This window comes from Polypterus senegalus, chromosome 6 (assembly GCF_016835505.1).
Source record: "Polypterus senegalus isolate Bchr_013 chromosome 6, ASM1683550v1, whole genome shotgun sequence".
NCBI lineage: Eukaryota > Metazoa > Chordata > Cladistia > Polypteriformes > Polypteridae > Polypterus > Polypterus senegalus.
Genome location: NC_053159.1, coordinates 123,783,996 through 123,810,942, shown reverse-complemented (window position 1 = coordinate 123,810,942; position 26,947 = coordinate 123,783,996). Strand labels below are relative to the sequence as shown.

General features: G+C 35.9%; 1 protein-coding gene across 3 annotated transcripts in view; it reads left to right on the top strand.

The window, feature by feature from the left end:
- The first annotated feature begins 18,634 nt into the window (after nt 1–18,634).
- Nucleotides 18,635–26,947, top strand: part of akap10 (A kinase (PRKA) anchor protein 10) — a 54,802-nt gene continuing 46,489 nt past the window's right edge. Inside the window, exons 1-2 of one of the 3 annotated variants that reach the window (XM_039757033.1) lie at nt 18,635–18,780; nt 24,963–25,010. In XM_039757033.1, the coding sequence (XP_039612967.1) occupies nt 18,747–18,780; nt 24,963–25,010 (82 nt within the window). In that variant the 5' untranslated portion in view covers nt 18,635–18,746. The other 2 variants (XM_039757035.1, XM_039757034.1) reach the window with 2 other exon arrangements.

Genomic DNA, 26,947 nt, shown 5'->3' with positions numbered 1-26,947 from the left:
CGCACTCCCACCCTCCTCTCTGACGCCCGACCGCCTGCACGCGCGCAATTCCTCTCGCTCGCTCGAATTCAGCCTTCCACTCTCCTCCTTGTTCTTTTTCAAACCCACTTTGTGTGGATTATTTTCTTAGTGTCTGTTCAGTATTGTTTTTGTTACGTGTCTCTCTCACGTTATATGTAAAACAAATCCCTATCTCCCCTTTACCAGGTGGAGTTTATTCATTTACAGCATAACTTCTTTTGTTAGCCTTTTCTAGCCCCTTTCCTCAAGTATTCTCTTTTCTTTCTTGATCTCTCAGTTCTCTTAAGAGACCAATGGAGAGGTATAGGCTTTGATTTGTTAATTCTCCCAATGGAGTCCTTGATTTAAGATTTTCTCCGTCCTGGAATTTCCCCCTTCACTCACCTGGAGCTCACTTGTCTGGGCACCTAAACGTTAGTCAATATATTACCTTTGCGCAATGGGTAAGAGAATAATGTTGCGAGGGAAGACATTTAATTGCATGTAGGTTAGATCTTTTCTTCAAGGGTCACTAGTACGAGCGTTTATTGTTACTGATCGCCTTAAATTTTGATTAGCCCAGACACTCGTTTAGTGCATGGCCAAATACATTGTTAAGGCAGGCACAACTCGATACCATAGTTATGGCCCCCATAAACACTCAAATTTGGGACTATGGACCCTGTCTGGGCACACTTTAATTGAATGAATGATACTGTATGTTCAAAATATTCATGGACAAGGAACTTCTGACTCACCAAAGGACCCCTGAACACAGTGGAGAATCTACCATCAGGGAGTTCTGAGTGTGTGCCCAGGGCTCTCTGACAGCAAAGGGGGTTTTTAAACAATACAATCCAGACACTTGTGATAATGACTCCTTCACCTAGTCTTTTACTGGTTCGAGTCACCCAAGGTGCTGTGGAGATCTTAATCTGGCCTTGCCTGACCATGATTTCAGGTAGCTTAGTGAGTAAGGAGAGTAAAGATCCCATTCTTATGGAGGTGCTTCACTGCAAAATAGTGATGATCAGGTTGACTCTATTAGATATAACTGAAATTGGTTGAACTAAGGGGTGACAATGCATATGGACCCAAGTCTGATTCTTGAGTGGGTTGCTTCTTTGAGAACATGAATGTTCCCTGAGTTTGCACAGATTTTTCTTCTGGCTTCATCCCACACTCCAAAGGTATGCTGTCAAGTGAACTGTTAATGCATTTATACTAGACCTAAAATATAGATCCACAAGCGTGTATTCACTGTTCACTGCCTTTTTAATACTACATGGAGTAAATGTAAGTAGCAAGGAATAAGTGACTTAAGTTGAGTGATATTTGTTTGCTCCTGGCCCTATGGAGAAGGGCCGTTTTTGCCATTAGGTTGAATGGTGTCTCTAAGCTGACCTGATTTGAGCTCATATGCAAATATATACTCCAAAAGACATCAACCATGTAGACTGCTGTTTTACCACAAATGGTCTGGTGCCATGTGCATAGATGATTTCATTCTTGTGTTGGTTATTGCTGAGATAACTCTGGACCCAAAAGGAAAATATACTGAAAAAAGTGAGAAAATGGATTGACACGAGTTCAATGAAGAATTTTTAAAAGTAATAGTATGACATCTTTTATCTTTTTCAAATGACCCCTTTTCTATGTCAGCCCTGAAGTGTAATATATGTTCTAAAAAAATCTTTCTCACATAAACCTACTGCTTCAAGGTAAGATTTGTTAAGGTTCAAAAAAATGAGTGTTGTTTTTAAAGTGAACACAAGTGGATTCAGAACTGAAATTAGGTATTCTGTACAGTATATAAGTTTTACATACTATGCTACAGTGCTACGCTGTACAGTAAGGAACAATCTGTTTAGAGAGCTTATGTTTAAACATTGATTATCATTTAATTTAGAAAGGCTGTGTATAAACAGAGCAGTTTTCACCTCATCATCACTGCCGTGCCATTCTCACTGGTATATCTTATCTTCACCCTCCACTGTAGGATACACTTGGATCAGATTATTTTGTTTCCTTACAAACACATACAAACACAGCCTTCTCTTACTTTTCAGTTTGTTTAGTTTAAATATCATGTATTGAATGTTATTATTATAGTATATTCATTTGACTTTAATAATGTAGCTTTTTTATATTAGAAGTGTCAGCAGCAAATATATAACCCATCAATTCATCCATTTCCTAAATCTGTTTAGTCCAATTTTTGGGTCACTGGTACAGATAAACAATATTAGCAGGACTAATTACAAAACAGGAACCAAACCTAGATGGGGTGCCAATTACTTACAGTGCACACTTGTGCATTCATCCACATCTGCTCACATTGGACAGGTTTAGAGTAGTAATTCCTACAATTCACACATCTTTGGGATATCAGAGGACAATTGGAGTGCCAGGAGAAAAACACAAACAGACATGAGGAGGATGTGTAGACATCATATAGACAGTAACTGTGCCTGGAGTTGTGGGACAGCAACACTAAACTCCATGCCACAGTGTCACCCCTGTACATTTCATTTCAGTGCTGTGAAAAAGTATTTACCCCTTTCCTGATTTCTTCTCTATTACATATTTGAAGTACTGAATGTTTTAAAGGTTTTCAACAAAAATCTAATAATAGCACCTGAGTGAAGTGATAAAATGTATATGTAACATATTTTGCTTATCTAATGAATAAAGGTACTTAACACCAACTGGCACTGTGTGAAAAATGATTACCCCCTAGTTAAACCTACCCAATTAAATGGATAATTAGAGTCAGCTGACTGAACACAGTTAAGTTTGATTACAACCAGCCTTGATGAATAGAAACATCACTTATTTTGACCCCATGCCATGAAATTGCCAATACATACATTCCCCAATCAAGTGATGCCACTTTCAAGCAAATTCCTGAAGAATTGTTGGTATCTATCAGTAAGCAATGGGCTACAAAGTCATTTCCAAGGTTCTGAGATGAGACTGAACAACAGTGAGAAGAAATAGTCAAAACAACAGCAAGTTTTCGTGGGTATTGTTGAGCTGCCAACACTACTCCAAAGACATGTTGTAACATCTTCCAGGAGTCACTAAGGATTTTATCAAAATATAACTAAACAACCGAAGCCTTCTCATACCTCGGCATAGGTCACCATTCACAATTTTACAAAAAGAAGGAAACGGGACAAAAATGGACCTTATTGAAGAGTGGGGAGCGGGTAGAAACCACATCTAACCAAGAAGAACAGACATTTTTTTTGTCTTTCATTTGTCAAGAAGAACCTGGATGATTCTGAAGCCGTCTTCAAGAATGTTCAATGGAGTAGGGGGACAAAAGTGAAACAATCCAGATAACATGGGCCATATTAATTTTGGCATAAAATAAACACAGCATTCAACAGTAGGAACATCTAAACATGTGGTTGGTTGTGTGATGATGTGGAAATGGTTTGCTGCCTCAGGACCTAGACAATTTTGCATAAAAGAAAGAATTGTTTATACTGTTCTGTTACAGAAAAGGCTTAAGGAGAATGTCTGGGAATCTGTCTGTGAACTGAAGCTGAAGCATAGTTGAGTTATGCAGGAAGACAATGATATAGAAAAGCAATTCCACATTAGAATGTCTGAAAAGGTGTCATGTCCTGAAAGAAGCAGTCCACGCACAAAGACCTGCAAATGATTCTGAATTAAATCAATTCTGCAAGGAAGTGAGTGCTAAAATTCCTGCACAACAATGTGAATAACTGATATTGAATTATAAGAAGTCTTGATTGCATTCATCACACCTGAAGGTGGCACAGCCATTTATTAAATATGAGAGGCAATTGCTTTTTCATACAGTAAAAGCTGGTGTTAGATAATTTTGTTCATTTAGTAAAAGACATACGTAAAAATAAATGTCTTATTTGTTCATACTAGTGCCCTTTATCTGACATTAGATTTTCAATAAAGACCAGAATTATTCAATTTTCTTAAATTTCCAAATACCATAGTCGTTTCATTAATTGATTTACTTGTGTATCTTATCAACTGACATGTACAAGTTTACTCAATATATTATCACAGGTGTAGTGCTTATATGTGCCCTGGTATTTATGTCAATGACTATTTGGTTTGTTACTTTGGGTGAAAGCACTTGCCAATGTAAATTTAGGAAACTAAGTGGCCTGCAATAGTAGCTCATGCATGCCATCTATGCCTTAAGCTAGGACCTGCTTGGAACAGACTCTGCCACCAAATTCATTTTTTTTTTTTTTTGTTTTCTAGTATAAGAAAGGTTTTGTTTTAAAGTGCCAGTATGTGAACTCTACCAGAACTTGTTTTTATACTCTTGAACTGGACTTAGGACATTTACTTTCACCAGGGTGTATTTTTGACTTTGAGATTCTATATGTTACCTGATGCAAGCATATACAGCATAAGCTGTAAAAAATATTTTAAGCAAGACATTTTAATTATGTGAAAGTACTAAAGTTATGGCACTAGTGTGTTTGCAAAAGTGAGATGGATGTGTGTTAACTTTTAACCAGATGAGTCTGTTGTAGCATTTTTTACTTAGGTATGTATTTGTGAAAGGAAAATATCCTGTGCTGACAAAATTATATGAATGAGATTATATGTTTATATACTGTACTTAACAGAAATACTAGCTTATTATTCTATTAATGATTTCCCTAAAGGCTTTCACTGGGTAAAATTCAAACAAAATATTATTTGATACATTGAACAGATAGTATTACTTTTCAGACAAAAATGGCCTTTGTCTAGAATCAGTGGGGAAAGAATTGTATCATGTGATATATGCACTGTCAAAGGCATTCCTACTGGTCTGAGTAACAGGGCCAAGTTAGCTTATTTTTCTTCCTGGCACCTATTTGCACTACACTTTGTCACTACATTTGTGCCTCCTTCATCTCTTTCTTTTGTTTTTATTCATACTCACTTTGTCTCTGTCTCCATGTCTTAAGCCTTCACTGCATTATTCTTCAGCTCTTTCATTCTGTCTGCCTCTGTGTCTTTTGTCTTTTTTCCTTTTTCTCTGTTCTGCTTTTCTTTCTGTTTCAATGCCAAGGTTTTTTCTCTTCCATTATATCTCTCTGACTATCCTTCAATATGTTAATGCCATTTTCTGTTCTCGTCTCCCCTATTTAATGCTGGATTTTTTATCTTTCCCTGTAGCTTTATTTCTCTATTTTATGTCAGGTATCATTAATCCAAATGTGTCAGTTTGTCTGTCTTAAAGTCTGTCTCTTTTATAAGAAGTGAGTTTCTGGAGATCACTGCAATCATGTGCTGATCAGTGCTTTTTCAATGTTCTAGAGCTGGGAGGCGTCCTGCATAAGCAAATGGAAATATTTAGTGTTGTTGTGACTGATCAGGTACTGCTTACATTATGATATGAAATCTTTCTTTGCAGGTGTAACAAATTTCAAATATACATTGCTGGGTATTTAGCAGAGCAGTGGTTCTCAACATCAGTCCTGGGAACCACATACTGTACGTTTGCAGTTTTCTTCTGCAACCAATTTTTGTTGTTGTAAAGTTACAGTTTCTATGTTATAGGGTGAATGTAGAAATTGTAGAGAGCAAACTATGCAGTAGGAAATAAACTACACAGAAAAAAGGCCAATTAATTAGGAAAACAACAAAAGACAGTTATGCATTTAAAACTACAATAAAAATGCAAACAAATTCAAAATGTCTTAAAATTGTAAAGTTACAATGCTATGCTTTTCTGAATGCAGAATAACAGAAGAGAAAAAAGACCCCCTAATTAAATGAGATTAAAAGTAAGATGACACACTGATTGTAAAACTGATTGGACCAAAAACCTGCTGCCACAGGGTGTTCACTGAACTGAGCTTTAGAACCACTGCTATAGATGAACTGATATGTTTGTAAGCAATGCTTAAATAAGTATAAAATACTATATGCTTACAATCATATTGCCCCAGATATATTGTACATATCATGCATTCCTTAGAGACAAAAAGTGTTTTTAAACCTGCTGGTCGGAGCTTTGATGCTACAGCACTGTCTTCCAGAAAGCAACACTTGTTTGTGCATGAAATGACTGCAATCCTTAATAATGGGATGGGGTCTCATTAGCTCATCAACTGATGGCAAATCTTGTCTAGGGATGTTAGGGTAGATCAGCATTTCTCAACCTTTACGTATTTGAGACTCAAGTTTTCATAACAGTTTTAATCACGCCCCCCTAACTTTTTTTGAAAGGAGCCCACTAATACCAATTTGTTCTTTTTTAATTAATGATATATCATAGATGCATATTTTATTATACCTACTTAACTTTTATTGACATTTATCTAACTATATAGTTATTTTTCTAGTATTAGAATGTAGTTTAAGTTAATTTGTTTTGGTTTCAATAGATGTATTTTTCATATTTTTGATTCTTGTTTTCTTTTTTCACATCTTTGCACCCCCCTTTTTGTTACTTTGTGCCCCCCTAGGGGGACTCGCCCCACGGTTTAAGAACCACTGGAGTAGATAGACCTCAAATCTGTCTAAATGGACTTTGGGTTGGGTAATGAAACTACAAAGTCAAGTCCCTAATGAGGACAATTTAGTAATAATAATAAAAATAACAATACTAATAATACATTTGACATATCTTTTGAGCATTCTTTTGTTCATCTCACATGTCCTCAGAAGATTATGGGACTCTTGTGTCTTTTTCAGTATTATGTTGGCTTTTTGAATACAACTTAATTTTCTGTATATCTCTAACCCAGGGAATTTGAAGCAGATGAGAGCTGTCATTGCCTTATGATAAGTTCTTTTCCAGTACTGGCATATGGACTTTGAGTTTAGGTTCTGATTACCATTACCATAGTCTTATAGGCTGCTCAGGTTAATCACTGCAGTGGCACCAGATAATGTGATGATGTGATAGTTGTTGTTGTGTTGGCTGTACACACATGGACAATGAGAGAGTCCGCAGTCAACACAAGAATTTTGAGGATCACACAGTATTTTATATCTGTGTGAATGATGTTCTGTTGCTTATTTTTAACACTTGATGTCTCCAGTACATTCATTGTCCCATGCAGAAAGCAGTGCACAGTATCTGATCTCAGAGATTCAGGATAAGCTTAGAGAGACCATTTGTATTAATACAGAGCTATACCAATAACAATATACCTTTCCACATCTTTAATGGTAATATGAAAGGTTGCAGAAACTACTTTATCACTGACCTGTTAATGTCATTGGCTAACCGAAGTGGGTCTTGTTTTACAAGATGCACTGTATAAATTAAAGAAACAATCTTTATTTTTTCTCCTTTTTCATTATTGTGTGTTCTTCTTATAGTGAAAGTTAATGAAAATACTAGAACAATGTTATAAGATGACCCTGAAAAGTTGATATATTATGCTTCAAAAACAGAGCAATGCAGTTTGGTCAAATATAAAAAAGTTGGTTGAAATCAAAGAAAGGATTCCTACATTTAAAATTTTAACAAAAGTTTCAATTCACTTTCATTGTGTACTTTAATGTTTTCTGGAACTCATTATTCATTATATTTTTGTTCTGTTGTAGATGTGCTTGATCTCTGTTTCACCTTTTAGCCAAGATGCCAGTAGGTGCTGTTTACCAAATTAAATTTTGATCAAAGAAACTATCAAAATATTACTGTTACAACAGTCGTGCATAATAATGGCATTTAAGATAGCTATGTGTTCATGTAGGATTATGGGCGTATGATGTAGATTAATCTTCACAAATAAAGAAAAATGTTAAACAAAATCATATTCAAAAATCATCAGTTTGGAACAAGGATGTGAAATTTCCGCAACTAAATAAAGCTTACAAAAATACTAATTACAGTTCATTTAAAACAGGGACTACAATTTACATTCCAAGACAGTCATATTTTAGTAATAACAAGTAGCCACCAAAAACATAAACATGTAAAATGAAGCTGTCATCATAAAATGTTTATATATTCCACAGTGACCTCATGTGGTCAGATTGTGGTGTTTCAACACTGAAAAGGTGCAATACACTGTCATCTCTCTCCCATGTAGTTGATAGTGCTAAAATATGCTAAACCCAATAAGGAGAGTTTTGGGCTCTGAGTTGTAACCCTCTATTTTGGAGATACAGGGCTGCAACACACTGACCCAGTTTGCCATTTTTAATAATACCACCCTCCACCTCACTGGCTAACACCTGCTAGAGGAGATGCACTTCCAGCTCAGAACTAAAGGTAGTCGGATAAGCAGTATCAGAAAAGTCAAAATGTTATCATGCATTTACCAATGTATGCAAGTTCTGGTTGATATATATACAATATATATTTAAAAAAGAAACTGCTCTCCATCACCTGACAAGTCACATGCTTTGTATTTTCATCATAACATTCATAAAGTGGATCTTACTTTTATTCAAACCTTGGTCATTTGTCCCTAATTCAACTTACACTGGAGAAAAGAAAAATCAGCGCTGCCAGATGAATGCTGTTGGCCTCCATATGCTGCTATGTGGCATAGCAGTATATTGTTAGTAAAATATACATGGTTTTGTTCAGTGATTGCACCACTTTCCATTGTTTTGGAGGCCAGTCTTGTACTGGCAAAATGAGACTGCTCTCTGTCGTTATTGTTCTCTCATTTTGGGTTCTAAGCCCTAGGCCGCTTTGAACTTTGGCCCAGATAAAATTCTACCATATCTAACCAAACTGTGTCCTCCATAGTACAGGTCTTGTATATCACAGTGTTATTTATTAAAGCAGACTTGTTATTAGATTGAAGTGAAAACTGTTTCGACTCTTTCCCTAGAAAAAGGAATTCTGCTTTAAAGATCCAAACCTGGGCCAACAATCCTTCTATATAAAAGCAGTCGGGATTGTCCTTCCGTCCCATGAGTGCTATGCAGGCGCAGAGTTTCACACATGCCCCGTCCATTTTGCAATGCACAATGGGATTTGTAGTTTCGTTTTTCCAGGTAAAAGATGATTTTCTACTCTAGATTGTGCAATATCTTCTTCTTTCTTACTATATAAAAGCGGTCAGGATTGTCCTTCCGTCCCGTGAGTGGAAAGCGTAGCGGTATTCCGCTTATCACAGACTTACTACTTGCAGCTTGCGGTATGAAGCGACATGATGTGAGCGGAGTTTTGGTGCTCCCATCGTTCCCTTGCTTTTGTGCGCGATGCGCTAAAAAAATAGACAAAATTATGTCTCTAGAAATAATTAATGTTGATGGAGTACAAATGCCTCACTGCGTAGTAAATATCAGGGGGGCTCAATATAGAAAAAAAAGTTTAAATTTCATCACAAAAATAACAGAAACTACGAGTATTAAAGTAATACCGCTATTATTAAAGTAATAAACACGAAGAGATCTGAAAGTTACACAGTAAATAAAACAGAAGCAAAAAATCCTGCTGCCACTCTGAGCCTGACTATAGACGTCATGAACCCCTGTCTGCCTGGGCTAGTGGCTATCCATTTGCCCACTTAGCATATAATTAAAAGCAATCTTTCACACCACCCACCTCAAATCCAGTTTCCTCTTTAGGTTATTTGAGCCTTGACCCCAACAGTCTTTCTCACTCTAATGTTCTGGGATCATTATTGGCCAAGATTCAGGATTATGCTTTGTTGTGAACTCCAGGAACTTTGTTATTTTTTTTTAATTGGTTTAATACATTTTTCCTTGGGACTTTAATCTATGCTTGTTTAAGTTCACTTTTTTAAGTTGCATACTTTAATGTTTTCTGGGACTTAAAGTTTTACTTTTTCCTTATACTTTTGTTCTATTGCAGATGAACTTGATCTGTCTTTCATCTTTCAACCAAGATGTCAGAAATACGAAGAGATCAATGCAGTATATGAATGTGTTCCATAAATCAGTGAAAGTCTACATTTAACATTTTCACTGTTTGAATGTGGCGATATAGTTATTGTTAATGAATAACCAAATATATATGTTGCAATAAACCAAATAATACAATGTATTTATAACATAAGGATAACAGAAGATGGATATATGCAAGAACATATATACAGTGGTGTTAAAAACTATTTGCCCCCTTCCTGATTTCTTATTCTTTTGCATGTTTGTCACACAAACTGTTTCTGATCATCAAACACATTTAACCATTAGTCAAATATAACACAAGTAAACACAAAATGCAGTTTTTAAATGATGGTTTTTATTATTTATGGAGAAAAAATCCAAACCTACATGGCCCTGTGTGAAAAGTAATTGCCCCCTTGTTAAAAAATAACCTAACTGTGGTGTATCACACCTGAGTTCAATTTCCATAGCCACCACCGGGCCTGATTACTGCCACACCTGTTTCAATCAAGAAATCACTTAAATAGGAGCTGCCTGACACAGAGAAGTAGACCAAAAGCACCTCAAAAGCTAGACATCATGCCAAGATCCAAAGAAATTCAGGAACAAATGAGAACAGAAGTAATTGAGATCTATCAGTCTGGTAAAGGTTATAAAGCCATTTCTAAAGCTTTGGGACTCCAGCGAACCACAGTGAGAGCCATTATCCACAAATGGCAAAAACATGGAACAGTGGTGAACTTTCCCAGGAGTGGCCGGCCGACCAAAATTACCCCAAGAGCGCAGAGACGACTCATCCGAGAGGTCACAAAAGACCCCAGGACAACGTCTAAAGAACTGCAGGCCTCACTTGCCTCAATTAAGGTCAGTGTTCACGACTCCACCATAAGAAAGAGACTGGGCAAAACTGGCCTGCATGGCAGATTTCCAAGACGCAAACCACTGTTAAGCAAAAAGAACATTAGGGCTCGTCTCAATTTTGCTAAGAAACATCTCAATGATTGCCAAGACTTTTGGGAAAATACCTTGTGGACTGATGAGACAAAAGTTGAACTTTTTGGAAGGCAAATGTCCCGTTACATCTGGCGTAAAAGAAACACAGCATTTCAGAAAAAGAACATCATACCAACAGTAAAATATGGTGGTGGTAGTGTGATGGTCTGGGGTTGTTTGCTGCTTCAGGACCTGGAAGGCTTGCTGTGATAGATGGAACCATGAATTCTACTGTCTACCAAAAAATCCTGAAGGAGAATGTCCGGCCATCTGTTTGTCAACTCAAGCTGAAGCGATCTTGGGTGCTGCAACAGGACAATGACCCAAAACACACCAGCAAATCCACCTCTGAATGGCTGAAGAAAAACAAAATGAAGACTTTGGAGTGGCCTAGTCAAAGTCCTGACCTGAATCCAATTGAGATGCTATGGCATGACCTTAAAAAGGCGGTTCATGCTAGAAAACCCTCAAATAAAGCTGAATTACAACAATTCTGCAAAGATGAGTGGGCCAAAATTCCTCCAGAGCGCTGTAAAACTCTCATTGCAAGTTATCGCAAACACTTGATTGCAGTTATTGCTGCTAAGGGTGGCCCATCCAGTTATTAGGTTCAGGGAGCAATTACTTTTTCACACAGGGCCATGTAGCTTTGGATTTTTTTTTCTCCCTAAATAATAAAAACCATCATTTAAAAACTACATTTTGTGTTTACTTGTGTTATATTTGACTAATGGTTAAATGTGTTTGATGATCAGAAACATTGTGTGTGACAAACATGTAAAAGAGTAAGAAATCAGGAAGGGGGCAAATAGTTTTTCACACCACTGTAGATACAGTATATATGTATATAGATACTATATATAGATGAAAAACAAATACACAAAACATAAAAATTACCTTAATTAAAGGTTTTCTCTCTTATAATGTTCATAAAGGCACATGACTTATGAATTCATGTGGTCAAAACGGATAAGTTCTTTTTTTTAGTTATAAAGTTTTAATGCCTGCACCATGAAGATGGGGTTAATTTACTCACAACTAGTCTGGATTGGCTTAGCACACATATGTGTGCATGTGAGATGCTGTTCTGAACTTTCCTACTGGATTTTGGAAGAAAGTTATAACTGCTAAAGACTTATACTTCACAAAGGTTATTACGTATCAGTTCCGCTGATACCAACACCACAATGCATTAGCTGGTTTTATCCTAACTACTGACTAACAATTAATAGTTCTCAGAATCAAAGGTGGTGGACTTGAGGTTTAGTGCAAATTATGCTTTATTTCATTCTTGGTCAAGTTTTTCCAGGATTTGGTAAGATCTTCAGTGTGTTTGTCTTTCTTTTTTGGGAGATTTTTTCCTTCATCCTCTTGATCACACCTTCTGCTTGTGAGAGGTACTCCAATTTTCTCTGTTTTTACATACAATGTCCTCATTTTCTAGCAAAGTTACAACTGCTGAGACAGCTGATGATCACTCATTTCCAACTGTTAACAAGACAAAATGCATCGCTTTTACATACTGTCTCTCTCTGCTTGTTCATTTGCTAATCCTCAGCAAGATTTGGACTAATGGCACCCTCATCCCACTCCAGTAGAGACAAGTTTTACATCCTTCAGGTTTAGCACACAGTCACCATTTGGAGTTAAAGGGATTTCTCCTGCCTTTGTTGCAGCTGCACCCTCAAAACCTGCTATAGAGAACAGAAGTCACAGCCAGGTTGAGAGTAGTGGGCTTGATAGACTAAGTCCAGATTTTGCTTTTGCAGATGTTTTCAAGGAAAAGTGTACACATTTTGCCATTGGTTTCTGTGGTGTTCATAAGTCCGGTCATTCAGTAGATAGATAGATAGATAGATAGATAGATAGATAGATAGATAGATAGATAGATAGATAGATAGATAGATAGATAGATAGATAGATAGATAGATAGATAGATAGATAGATAGATAGATAGATAGATAGATAGATAGATAGATAGATAGATAGATAGATAGATAGATATTGTCCATGAATGTTGCCCAGCACTGAGATATGATCCTTTGTCCGTATTTACATGGTGGATAACAGAGCAATCTCTAGGGTGTAATTTTGTGATTGATTGTTTTATCAGATAAGATGTAAAGGCTGCATTCCAAACAGAGGCCCAGTCAACAAGAAGCCAATATTAACAGTGCCTGCAGCAGCTTTTTAAGCCAAGGACTTGGGTTCCAGGCATAGCAAAATGAATAATGCTAGTCTGTCCTAAACTGTTGTGTCACCATCTCATTTTTTGGTGTACAAAATAATTTTGTGATTTCATTGCCAAGATGCTGCTGTCTTCCTTCAAGGTCATGTCTCCAGAAGCCACTATGTGGGACATCATCACTGCCAACGCCATAGGTCAGCCACTGTGCAACAAATTTAAACACAATGTTTCACTAGTGCAATTTACAATCTTTTTAAAAAAATTTTTTTAAAACTTGTCTAGGATATTAAGGTTTGTTGTACTTTCACAAAACAGTTTGTCTATCAGGCTGACTCCTGCTAAGTCCTAGTTTTATGTCCTGGTTTATCTTATCACTTTTTGCCTACCATTACTTTTATCAGAACACTTCTGAGAAGAAGAAGCTAGTAAAGAATCTGCTGCAATAACTCCTGGCATTCCTACACCACTTATTATTTTACTACCTTTAAAACACTGGGTCTGCCAAGCAGCCTTAATGGTCTTCTTTAAAGAGGAAGCAAAGTTTTTATTTTTTTAGTTTGGTAGAGTGCCCTTTGAGAACCCACACAGTGTGGTCACTGAAGAAGAACTCAAAGACAAAGAATGTTTTAATTAAATAGTAACATGGAGTAATGTCGAAGGCTGAGAGGACTTATGACCTGATCTTCCACATGATGGTGATCAATCCCTGAAATGATAACCCACACTGTGAGAACTCACCAAGTAAATAGTACATGGTTGATGTACTCACACCAGGGCAATTTACAGTCACTGGTTAACTTAGAACGCACTTGTTTGAGATGTGTGAACAAAACTGGAGTAGCTGGAGTAAAACATATTACAGACATGAAGAAAAAAATCAGGGTGGGTTTGGGCTGGATTGTGCACCATGGTGATGATGTCTTATTGTCCAAAAATAATGTATTTTATTCTTGTGTGTTATGATTCTTTGCAATTTTTATTTCATTAATAAAAACTTGATCATAAAGAAAATGTCTAAATCATGTACCCTAATAGTTTTTCTGAAGCGGAACCTGACATGGTACATAGTCAAAGAAATATTTTTTAAATCACTTAACTAAAACTGGAAGTCTAATTCATCTGGTACTTTTCAAATAATATTCTGAGAATGCCCTTTATAAAAGCCCTATATAAACACGACTCTGTCAAAAAATAAGAGTGACACATAATACTCCATTAAAATTAAATGATTTTTTTTTAAATGAGTAAAAAATACTTAGAAAAGTTGTATAAAAAATTGCACCATGTGTGACTGTAATGATGACAAAAGATTCATGTAAAGGGAGACCCTTTTATAACACTTTGTAGGCTGGAGATTTAGAAGATTTTAAAACCATGTAAATGTTGCTGCAATTGAACATAAATTAATAGTTTGTTCAAAATTTAAAATGTCACTGACACTTCCTTACCTTGACAAAGATGTATAGCAACCTGCTTTTTTGCCTGGTTATTATGTTTCTCACACATTTTTTACATGAGCCTGTAAGTATTCATAATACAACTCAGTGGTCCATACCTGGGAAGAGAATAGCTAAATATTCATGCAACACATTAAAAGCAAAGTAACTTTACCTTATAACGTTATGCACATTGATCTGCTATATAATAAAACAATAAGGTCTGTGTGTGTGTCCAGTTCCTCCAAGCAATCTAATTGGTCAGTTTGGCTTTGGTGATGGGATTGAAATAGGAAGTGTGATGGAGAAGCACACAAGGAGGGGTAAAGGTTTAGAAAAAGCAGACAGAAGGTGAGCAGGGCATCTTGAATTTACAGAATCTAAGAAGCAGGCTTTATGTGTTCAGGAAAAGGAGTATGTCAAGACAGGTTCAGACACACAAGGATACGGAGGAAAGGTGCTAAAGGAACACATACTGCAAGAGATATAAAATATGGGTGGTATAGCTAGTAACTAATAAAATATAACATAACCTAACATTTCCAAATTTGACAAATCTAATTAAGAGTCATGGGGATCTGCAGATTGAATTAATAATATCCAAATGTATTTCAAATTTAAATATGATATTTGAGCTGGAGATAATTTCAATCATATGTATACAATTATAAATTTCATTGTACGAGTAAGTGAGAATATTTTTTTTCAGGGCTGAGGTTGCCAACAGCATGCGGAAAAACAAGAGGTGATGCTCTCTTAGATGTTTAAATGCACACTGTTATATTCTGCTGAACCAAAGCTCTAAAACAGATGTCATCAAAGCAGGAATACATAATATTTTCAAATCTGCTTGATGGAATTAAAGGACATAATAGTCAAAAGAACTGACTCCAGTGTCTTATTATTTTATGTAAAGTTGCTAATAGCATCATACTACCTGTGTAAAGTTTACATATTTTTACCCTTTTCTTTTCTTCAGGAACATCAGCCTTCTTTCTTAATTAAAAGACCTGCAGCCAAGTGGACAAACATTGAATAATGAAATTATTTTACTAAATTAAAAAAAGGCAAATCAGAATGCTGTTGTGTTGCAGGCAAGATTTTTCCCCTGGCTTTTATTTGTTTTGTTTATTATGAATGAATATTTTTCATACTTTTACTTTATTTTGGTTACATTTGTTTTTTATTTGTATTCTGTCTTTTTATATGTGCCGCTACTTTCTGTACTTTGTGGGTGGAGCCCCAGGAGGCGAGACCACCCTGAAATCACTGCTGCTGGGTCCTTCTTCTAGCTTTATATTGAGTAAGGAAAGAAAAACCCAGCAGTGGAGCATTGAGTGTGTGGAATTTATTGTATTGTCTTCAAATATCTCTATAGTTTTTGTGGAGTACTGCTTGTGGTCCCAAATTCTGCAATTTGCATATGTTGCATTGGCCTTTTTCACTTTGGATTGCCTTTTAAGTAAATCCCTTTTTGTCTTATTTTGCCCCTTTTCCCTGTTTATCTAACATTAATAAATTCTTCAGTTTAGAAATAGTCCTGTTTATATGGTCACTACAAGCCAATGTTTTATGGTTTTCTCTCATTTGGGATATTCTGGGACTTTCATTGTATTTAGAACTTTAAAAAGCCAACTCTCCATTTTTGGGCCTTCTTAGGATGAATCCTACTGGTGGTGATTGGAGCTGGCTGACTTGGGATGAGCCTCTTCAGGATCAGCAGGTGGAGGTACTAGCCTGCTTTGTTACTCATTTTGGAAGCTTTGTGTCCCTTTTCATGATGCTTGAGGTGACAAATCACAATAAATACAAAATTCAAAGAGACAAAAAAACAAAGGATCAATGAAACTGAATTTAACAAACCTACAACAGAATTTATTCATAAGCAAACAAGTTCACAAATCCAGAGTTAAAGAAACCTAAAACTAAATTTCAAAGGAAAAACAATCCAAATCACAGCCAAAGAGCACAGTTCTCAAAACAAGCAAACATGATAGCCTTTTGCTTACCATGCCAAGGACAGGATACAACTTTGGATTACTGTCAGAGTGGAAGTAACTTGCATCTTTTGACCTCAGTGATGATAAACCAGCCCATGTTTACCTTAAGGGAATCTGAAGGCATCACTTTAAGAAGTTATCATGTTGGCTAGTAAAACCAGAGAAGAAATCATTGAGCTCTTCAGGTAACTGATTGCGAATGATTATTTTGTAACAGGCTTTCTTCAGTTATTACAATTGCAGGTAATGAGGGTGCAATGTTAATTTTTCCCTGCCTGTTGCTATAGCAGCATAGGTAGTGAATGAATAATTTAGGTTAGTTTAAAGATTGGAGGTTGTAGCCTTGTCTGAATCAGTTATTTGCTGGGTTATATAAACATGTAGGTAAGTGTAAGTGGCAACTCTAAATTGGCTCCATTATCAATGAGGGCAAAAAGGACAAATGTCATGTTTTGCCCAATGCTACTGGCATAGACAACCCAAAACTGATTATGAAATTAATTTCTTACCTTTAGCTATATTGAAGAATTAATTTGGTGATCATCAGTACAGCATCAGTACAGCATACACTATAACCTATTCAGTTGGCATTTAAAAGGGATTTGTCAGCATTTTTCACAGAGTGGAAGGAGAAATTGCTGAGGTTTTGTTTTACAGCAAAAAGACTGCAACTGTATTGAAGAAGGTAAGCAAATATATAGGCAGTTGAAGTTATGATAATATGTTGTTAATGCATTTGGGTTTACCTAAAATATTTTAATGTTAGACTTTGATTAATGTCAAATGCAGTTTGCTATAATGGTAGAATTTATTTTCTTGACATAAATTGACAATTTGCCATAGAAGTGTTATATTTTATGTATGAATGCATTGTGTGCCACTGACACTTCATTGGTGTAATTTGATTTTGTTGATATATACACTAACTACCAGTCTGCAAGCTGTTATATCTCAGGGCTGTATACAGTTCTTCAGCTGCATGGCAATGCCTTTTTAAGTTTAGGTTTTGAGGTAAATGCTCCCCCTAGGCATGTTACTGTTCCTTTGTTATGTTAAATTAGCTATAATAATGACACTCTTTCAATCTGACCTCCTACATATTTTTACATGCCACTAGGCCTGCACTTAACGTGTGGCTATTTATTACAACCATGACCTTGATTAAGAAGTCAAGTTACATGTCAAGTTAGCTGTGGTTTTTTTAAAACTGTGTGTTCAAATGATTGCACCTATGAATGTTTTGAAATTAAATCTTTTTTTGTCCAGCACTTCCCGACTCACCGGTACAACAAAACCTCCATACGATATACCGTTTTACTTATCTTGATACGTGGTTATGCAAGAAGTCAAGCTTTTTGGGATTCTAAATTACTTTTGAAACCGCTAGACCTGAAAAACACTTATTTAAGGCCATATTTTGTGCAGAAAATTACACTCTTATGATAAAAAATAAACCAATAGGTATCTTCAGCAAAAATGATCAGAAGGACTCACCTCTCAATGAGATATGAGAGGTCAAAGTTACTCTTTTACAACAATTTGAAAAAATAAGCATCAATAACACAGGCATGTGGAGTGTCATCTTAAGCTATTTTGGGGTTACTGATCACAAATACATTTTTAATATCTGATTCTTAACTAGCGGTCCTAGCACTCTAAGATCCACTCCCATAAGGATAAAAATGGCAAATTTCAAACATAAGCAAGTGGAGTATAGTTTTAGACCATTTCAAAGTTATTCTTATTTTCTATCATAATCGAGAATATTTAAAGTTTAAACATTTAAATTGAAGCGCACACATTTACTATTTCAAATATTTAACGCATCATTTCTTGTTTATTTTATTCTTGTACTACCTCATGAAGTAAATCATTACATTACTTATGAACACAGTAGTTCTATCACACCCAATTCATTGTCTCTGTCTACTCATGCTGAAAAGCTTCTGCTGTTTCAGTCCTTCACAGCTCATGTCCTGCAAGCCAGGAATACGCCTCCTAGATCTTCTCAGGATTTCCACAGCTGCTATTTTCACCTTGTTATACAGAGAACATAAATTCGAAAAATCAAAAGTATTTCACTGAGTACGTTTTAACATTTTCTCATTTATTCGGCACACTAAACAGGCGTGGCCATAGATGACAAGCAAACGGATGTGACGTCACGGGGCCGGGCATTTGATCAACATGGCGGAGGTCACCAGAAACTTCCGTTGCGCGCGCATCGACCCACACTTCACATCAGTCCGTTTCATTATTTTCTGAAACGTTAGGCTTGTTATTAGTACGAATATTCGTACAATAATAATGAAATCTTTATGCAAGTCTTCTCGTTTTAGAGGTTGGCGCTTTTTTTATCGCCACATTTCCTCTTTAGTATTTCTATTGGTCCTGTCGCCGCTTCCGCTACGTACGGCGCGCTTAACTGTCACGTTGGGTAGAAACCCGGAAGTGAGCAGCGTATTGACAATATGGCTGCTCATTTAGCTGGAGGGGGTCGGAGAAAGTCTCGCCGTTGACAGTTGCACGATTCGGCTTTCACTTTTGGCTTTTACTGCCTCAGCCTTTTTATGAATGAACCGACTGCAAGTAGGCCGGCATGTAGTCAGGGAGCCGAGGTTGTACCGCGAATGCCCACATCACCATGTCCTTTTTTAAGAGGAAAGGTAAGCAAGCCCGGCGAACACTTGACAGCTGATGAAAAGGCCGTATATATTTGGGTTCAATAAGGGTGAACGGAGGATTTGGGAGAAATGAGCATGTGAGCTAGAAGTCTGCTCGCCCGCCTGTAGGACGCTAAATGCTTTGGCTATTTCATCGCTGCAGTGTCTCGTTCTTTTAGATCGAGTTTTTACAGACATTAAAAAATAAAAAAAAAACTTCGCAATTGGTTTTTCTGTCTTAATATCGTCGAATGGTCACTTTAGTTCTTCCTTTAACTATAAGGAATTCACATTAGAGCAGCGCTTCCCAAACTCGGTCCTTGGGACCCACTGTGACTGTAGGTTTTTGTTCCAACCAGTTTCTTCTTTTAATTGGACTGTTATTTCCCCAAGTTCAGTTTTGGGAACAATGTAGAAATTAGAAAACTATATTTGGTTAAAAAATGCATATATATGTTAAAATATACCAAGTTATATATAAATAATGTTTTTTTTCAATTTAACAATATATTCATCTCGATTTTCATTCTACTTTTCCAGGTGTTCTAATAGTTTAATTCATTATTTATTAGTGGGACTGACGCTAAAGTAGTTGCAGCCTTTGATGATTCAGTGAATGTTGTTTTCCTGGGTGTCTGCTCACCTCAATTTTAATTGTCATTGATAAAATACAACGAAGGAGGAAACCTGCAGAGAGAAATGCAGCATATCATGAAATCAACAAAAGAGAGTTAAGCATTTAAATCTATAGCAAAAGCAGAAATATTTCTAAATGTCTTATAAAAGTCATGCTGTTGCACTTTTCTGAATGTAGAACAGGATAAAAAATAATACCAGCTAATTAAATGAGATCAGTGTTATCAGTTGTTGTCACTGATTATGAATCTGGTTGGAACAAAAACCTGCAGCCACAGTGGGTCACAAAGAGCAAGTTTAAGAACACCTGCATTAGAGTGTTAGAAATGGGACCTCACTTTGTGAATGGTGCACAGAGTTCTGTTTTATTTGGTTGTAAATAGTGTATCAGATCAGTAATGAGTTTTGTCTTAAATTGTGAGTTGCATTTTTTTGTTGATTTGCTTTGGTTGGTGTAGCTTTATCCAGTTAGATTTTTTTGTTTCTCAATGTTCTACCCTTTTTTTTATTAAGATGGTTTTCATCAATCCGTTATCTCGCGTATGATCCACTTTAATACATATTTATTTTATATAATGGCCATCATCAAACAAACCATTAAAAGGTACTTTAACAAAGTATACACATTTTCAATTTAATGTAAAAAGATTAATTTCAACTAAGTAGAATGTTATTTAGTGCATGGCAATTTTTCAAGGTAAAGTCACTTAAAAGAGTATTTAATATAGATGAATTAACAGTATGTAAGAGTAGATTGACTGTATAGTATAACAATGTGGTAGAGTTATATTGGTGCATTTAGTAATGAAGCTTCAAATTAGAATTTAGTTGAAGGTTTAGCTGGTAGTAAAGTTAATAGCTCAGTGAGCTATTACAATACATCAGCATGACACGTAATGGCAACAAAAAAGCCACTCCATATGTACCCAGAAACTGATATATGCTTATTTATATCAGACAAGTCTTAACTTGGAGTGTTTTTGTTGTAGTGTGGGTAAGTTCACTTGAAGATTATATAGCACAATTAGTCCTTGTGATTCTGTGGTTTTTGAAACCTGTTTTAATTATCTTAGAAATATTGCAAAACAAAGGCAGTTCTTTAATCTATAGGATTTTGAATAGCTTGTTCATTCCATCCATCCATTATCCAACCTGCTATATTCTAACCAATCCCAGCCAACACAGGGCGCAAGGCAGGAAACAAATCCCGGGCAGGGCGCCCGCCCACCGCAGGGCACACACACACACACACACACACACACACACACATGACAATTTAGAATTGCCAATGCACCTAACCTGCATGCCTTTGGACTGTGGGAGGAAACCTACGCAGACGGGGAGACCATGCAAACTCCACGAAGGGAGGACCCTGGAAGCGAACCTGGGTCTCCTAACTGCGAGGCAGCAGTGCTACCCACTGCGCCACTGTGCCGCCCGCTTGTTCATTCTTGTATTTGAATCAGAATTGACTATTTTAATTCCTTGTTTTAACTGTTAACATTGTTCGCTTACTGCTCTACAATTAATGCAAAACAGCAGAAAAGATTATAACTAGCCCATAGACTTTAATAACTTTAAAAGACTTTTAAAATGCACCTTCTTACCTATTAAGTCATAAATGGCTTCATGCCTTAGTTTACAGAGGTATGAACACAAATTTAATAAAACCTTTATACCAGAATGTACACTACAATCTCTGATGTTAGTGTTAAAGCAAAATTTGAAGCGGTAGACCATCACATTGTGAAGAGATCTTTCTAAAAATATTGCAGAATCCCTACCAGTCTGAACATTTATATCAAGGTGGTGTCAGATATTGGTCAAGTACTCCTTAATCCAATTCATTGTTATAGGAGGATGGAGCAAAAACTCTGAACAGCAAAACAGACATATACTGTATAAGACTCAAGATCACTTTGTAATCCCCAGCACACAAATCTTTGGAATGTGGAAAAAGATTACCTGCAGATAAAACCCACTCAGACATGTTTTTGATTTGGCTTTAAAAGTGACTAGGGGGCTTCGCTCGCCAACCCCCCTGCCTGCACTACTCACCATCAACTTCGCATCTCTGCTGCTTGCCTATGTGGATTTCACTTTCACAAAATGACAGATCTTTTAATTCTCGCGGATAGGCCTGTTCATTGGGAAGAAACACTACTTTTCCCTGATGGCAACACGAATTAGATGATCTAGAAGTCTCTGAGTTTAAATCCGAACAATATATTCAATCTCTTTTGGCTGTTACGTTATTTTACCTAGTAGTAATTTCCATTAGTACAGATCGCATTAGCGAAAACAATCTTTTTTTTTTTTTTTTTGAGACTTTTGAATTTTTGTACTTCCATTATCTTTAACCTGCTCTGCATGTGTATCGCTCCAACGTTTTTTGAATTCTTTATGAAGTTCCACTTTGTCATCCACTCTTTGTCTTATTTCCAGCCCCGGGTGTGGTTAAATCTCTTGGTACAAGTCTCATCTCGCGGGACGTGAAAGTGTCTCTCTGAGAAAGTCTCGTCTCTCTTCCCAAGATTATTTTTATTATAATAGAGAGATATGAGTACCTCAAAGGATGTACCAAACTCCAGTCTAAAAATATTAAGAGATTCTCTGAAAGGTTTAAATGTATCTCTGAAGAATTTATTTTTTAGATATAAGCTTCAAACTTTTTTCTCTTTGGCTTGTAATGTGTGATTTATGGAATGTGTTGAATCATCAGGCAAAAATCATAGCAGAGATTGGTGTCTTGTCAGCATTTACAAGTTTTCTTTAAAAAAACATCTTATACTTTGTTGTTAAACTTGTCATTAACTAGAACTTTTTATTTCACCATCAGTGTTGTTTAATGGAGAACATTTTATAATGCTTGATCATGGGAAATGTGCTATATAAATAAAATGCATTATTATTAATGATTTAAAGTGAAAGACTCATGTTGGTATATAAATTAAAAGCTTTGCACGTCAGTAACCAGAGTTTTCAACTTACTCGCTTAAGTGAAGGCTGCATAGTTGAGGAGTAATGTGTTATTTTTGCTTGGCTTGTGTTATAACTCTAGTAGCAACAATTTTAATTTGTTGCAGTCCCTTGATACTTTGAACAAGAAAAACATTGAAAATTAAACTGCTGTAATCCAGTGATTATGGTACTGTTTTTTTTTTTTATTTTAATTTGGGAGTATCCTATAGATTGGTTTGTTTCTATCAGACTTATAGCAGTGTTTCCTCCCATGAAATATTTAACAGTATTTCTGTGTACCAGCCCATGATAGACTGAAGCTATTTTTTAATACCCAGGGTTTACCAGAACCTTTCACAATAGCAGTGACTGTAAGACAGAAGCAAAGCCCAAAAGAGACAAGAGTCTGTTGCAAGGCATGGACATGCACAGATGTGCACAGTCACACAGGGCTAAGGCTTTGAACCTTCATTTAACCTAATTTACTGTATATGACATGGACGTTGTAAAAGACATGCATAAACTCTAACTTGGCCAAAAACTGAACATAGTTGTCTGAAATTATATAAAACAGATATATAAGTAGAAGAATAGCATCCTGTTATACAATATCATGATATAAGTCTCTAAAGATGAGCCCAGTGATAAAGTCACATGGGATGGCCAGGAGGACAGAAATAACAAAAAAAAAAACCACTGGGCTTACATTTCTTTTGTTTTTTCAATTGGAGAATGGGCAGGTGAAGTGATGTTCTTATGTTCACACAGTGTCAGTAGCAGGATTTGAACACCTCAGGGTTTTTTAAAGTACTCGGTCCAAAGCCTTCACCGTAACTTCACATTGCCTGCTAGTAATATTAACTTTTGGTATAAACCCTACAGATTATGTATACAGAAAACTACTTTGATACATAGTACTTCAGATACATCTGATTGACTGATGGCACTATAACTGGGGCCCATCATCTTATGAAATTTCCTTGGTGATGATAGGTAACACAGCTAGTTTTAAACATAATAACATTTATGGACTAAATTTTGCACGTTACCTGCTCTAGATCCACATATACATTTTATTTGGTTGGGAGGATGTGCACAAGAAACCATCTGGATTGGGACCAGAGTGCAGCACTGTGAGTGTTTTTTTTTTTTTATACAGTGGCTGGAGTGCCAGTCCTGCCACCAACTCCCAAGGTTTCCCTGTAATTTGGAGGACCTGCTTGCAGGGCTGGATGCAGATTAATGCCATATCCAGGACAGAGCAATTACAGGTTAAGGATCTTGCTCAATGGCCCAACAGGGTAGAGTCACTTCTGGGATTCTAACCGGCAACCTTCTGATTTTGCTTCCACTGTCTTTAATTCTCTGCTGGTTGCACTTCACGTATGCTGTATCTCAAAATAAACCTCAAAGCAAACAGTGTTGCATCTGTTGTTTGGAGGTTTTTCAAGTAAAAAACACAGCAGTCAACACTTCAAAATGTAATTTATGTAATGGAGTAATTTTGAGGGGAGGTGCTTAATCTATAAATTTAATACTATCGATTTTAAAGATCAGAAGAACCAGTCCATTCTAGATTAAGCGTTTTCTTATTTTTTAATTATGTTGTAAATAATAATAAAGAATGAATATTTAAAGAAAGTGTTATTGCAGCCTCTGGAATGCTCAATTGTTTCATTTATAAAGCATGTAAAGACTCCCATTGTCTCAGTTTACATGTAAGCCTGCTTTGTGAAATGATCTTCTCAAAATGTTTTTGTGTGTCCAACACTATTGACATGTAGTTGATGCTAGTTCATGACAAAAAAAAAAGTTTTGGGGTAAGTCTAACAATTTCTGACAGTAGGACGAGCAAGTAAAGTAGGATAAGATGCATGAATGCAAAGGAGTATGGCTTTATTTAGAAATTCCAAATTAATCAAGAAAAGCGATCAGTGTATTGATTACAGTATATTTACTAAATATAATGTGAAAGATTACATACTGTTACAGCTGTACTGTGCAACTTCACAATTAGGGATGCATCAATCAGGTTTTTTTGATGGGCTAATAATATCAATCATTGATTCTGTTTAATCAGAATTGGCTGATTCTAATACCACTTGTTTATTCCTTTCAAAAATGTTTTTAAACCAAATTCCTTCATAACGATCCTTGTGTATGCCTAATATTGTCCTTTTGTATTGTTACAACTAAACTGTAAATTGTGTTATTATTTACTGACCATCAAATAAAAGATTTCTGTCCCTGTTTAATTTTGCAGCAAAGGGCAAAGCACAAGAAAAAGTGTCAGAAGTTCAAACTCCAAAAGGTAAGCCAGCATAGTTTTAATTTTGTGGTTACTAGGATTTCACCACATCTGTATTTTGCAAGACTAAAAATGGGTGTTCCAGAATTCACACGCTTGCAAGCTGCATGAGTTCTCTCTTTCTTTGTGGCAATTATTTGGTGGTGACTAATAAATTATTCCTTCTGTACATTTCACATTCTTAGCTTTCTAGCTGAACAAATGTTTAATTGAAAGTTTTTAATGGTTATGAATAGGTAAAATAAAAGTGTTTCCATCTAATACTGTGGATGTTTGAGGAGCGAGCCATGTTATGAAAGTTTTACAGGATGTAAGAAATCTGCAGAATGACATGCACAACAAAAATATGTTGTTTGTTACTTTAGTCTGTTTTTATGTTTTAAACAAATGGGAGCAAACCTGTGTTAATGTACGTTAAGTGTTGTTAAAAAGAAATACAAAGTTCTATACTTTAGACTTCATCTTGAAAAATACATGATGATCGGTACATAAATCTGAGCATGCACAAAGGCAAAATACTATATTAGTCATAGTCATGAAATGAGAATGTACCATTTGAACCTTTGAACATCCATAATAGTTAATCACATTTGTTTGAAGGTGCACTGTTCTGGTGAACTTTATGGCCAAGGCACACCTTTAGAATATCCTTTGAGCCCTGGTCTTTTCTGTGTCTACTTTGGGGAAATAAATCTGTTTAAATTTCCAAGCAAGATAATGCTAATGTTAAACATGAAATTTGCAGGCATTATTATATTAAAATTGAGTAATTCAGTATCTTCAAAGAAGTACGACTTGAACTTCCCGAAACCTCTTTTATTGTAATTCCATGGAAAACATTGGATACCCCTAACCAAATTACAAATTTTGCTGATGTTGAAGTAAAAAGTAATAAATAAAAATTCAACATGAAACAAACTAAAACAATGGCATTTTTATGTAAATGTTACAGTTAGAAATATTTTCAATTTATCAAATAAATTGTATTACTGTATAAATGAAAAGTAATCGCTGTGTGCTATGCTGAAGTGTTGTGCTAGATAACTGATTAACCATGTGAGAAAACAATTCTCTAAGTACACTACTGATACAAATCTGCCACACACCTGCCTTCAGGGTCTTTTATTTAATTTTCACTGCATGTTTGCCAAGTAAAATGTGCCTGATTACTTAAAAGGAGCGGTGCATATACTGTTTATCTGAAGGGTACAAAGATAGAAAAGCAGGCTAAAATCAAGTTTAGTAAGTCCTTGAGAGTTCAATACATTGCTGCTAATAATTTTGTAAAAGTAAAAATGGGATAGACCCAAGTAAGGAAGAAAAGTAGCAATTTAAAGTAAAAGTATGTACCAATGTATGTACTTATAATAAACATTTTAATACTTTTTATATTTTCCACTTAAAATTAATAGATACCTTGTAAAAATTTTAATGTGTTCCCGAATCTGATTTTAGTAATTGTCCATCATAGTTATTTAGATGTGAAATGGAACTTAAATGTGCAGGAGGACATTATAGCCTTGTACCAATCTGTAACAGTTTCAGAAAGTTTTCTATTAATCTTCTATTTGATACTAGCAGAATACCCGCGCTTCGCAGCGGAGAAGTAGTGTGTTAAAGAAGTTATGAAAAAGAAAAGGAAAAATTTTTAAAATAACGTAACATGATTGTTAATGTAATTGTTTTGTCATTGATATGAGTGTTGTTGTCATATCTGGATGTAAAGTTATCGATGAAACTGGATATATACAGTCATGGCCGAAATTATCGGCATCCCTGGAATTTTCCCAGAAAATGCACCATTTCTCCCAGAAAATTGTTGCAATTACAAATGTTTTGCTATACACATGTTTATTTCCTTTATCTGCATTGGAACAACACAAAAAAACAGAAAAAAAGCCAAATCTGATATCATTTCACACAAAACTCAAAAACCGGGC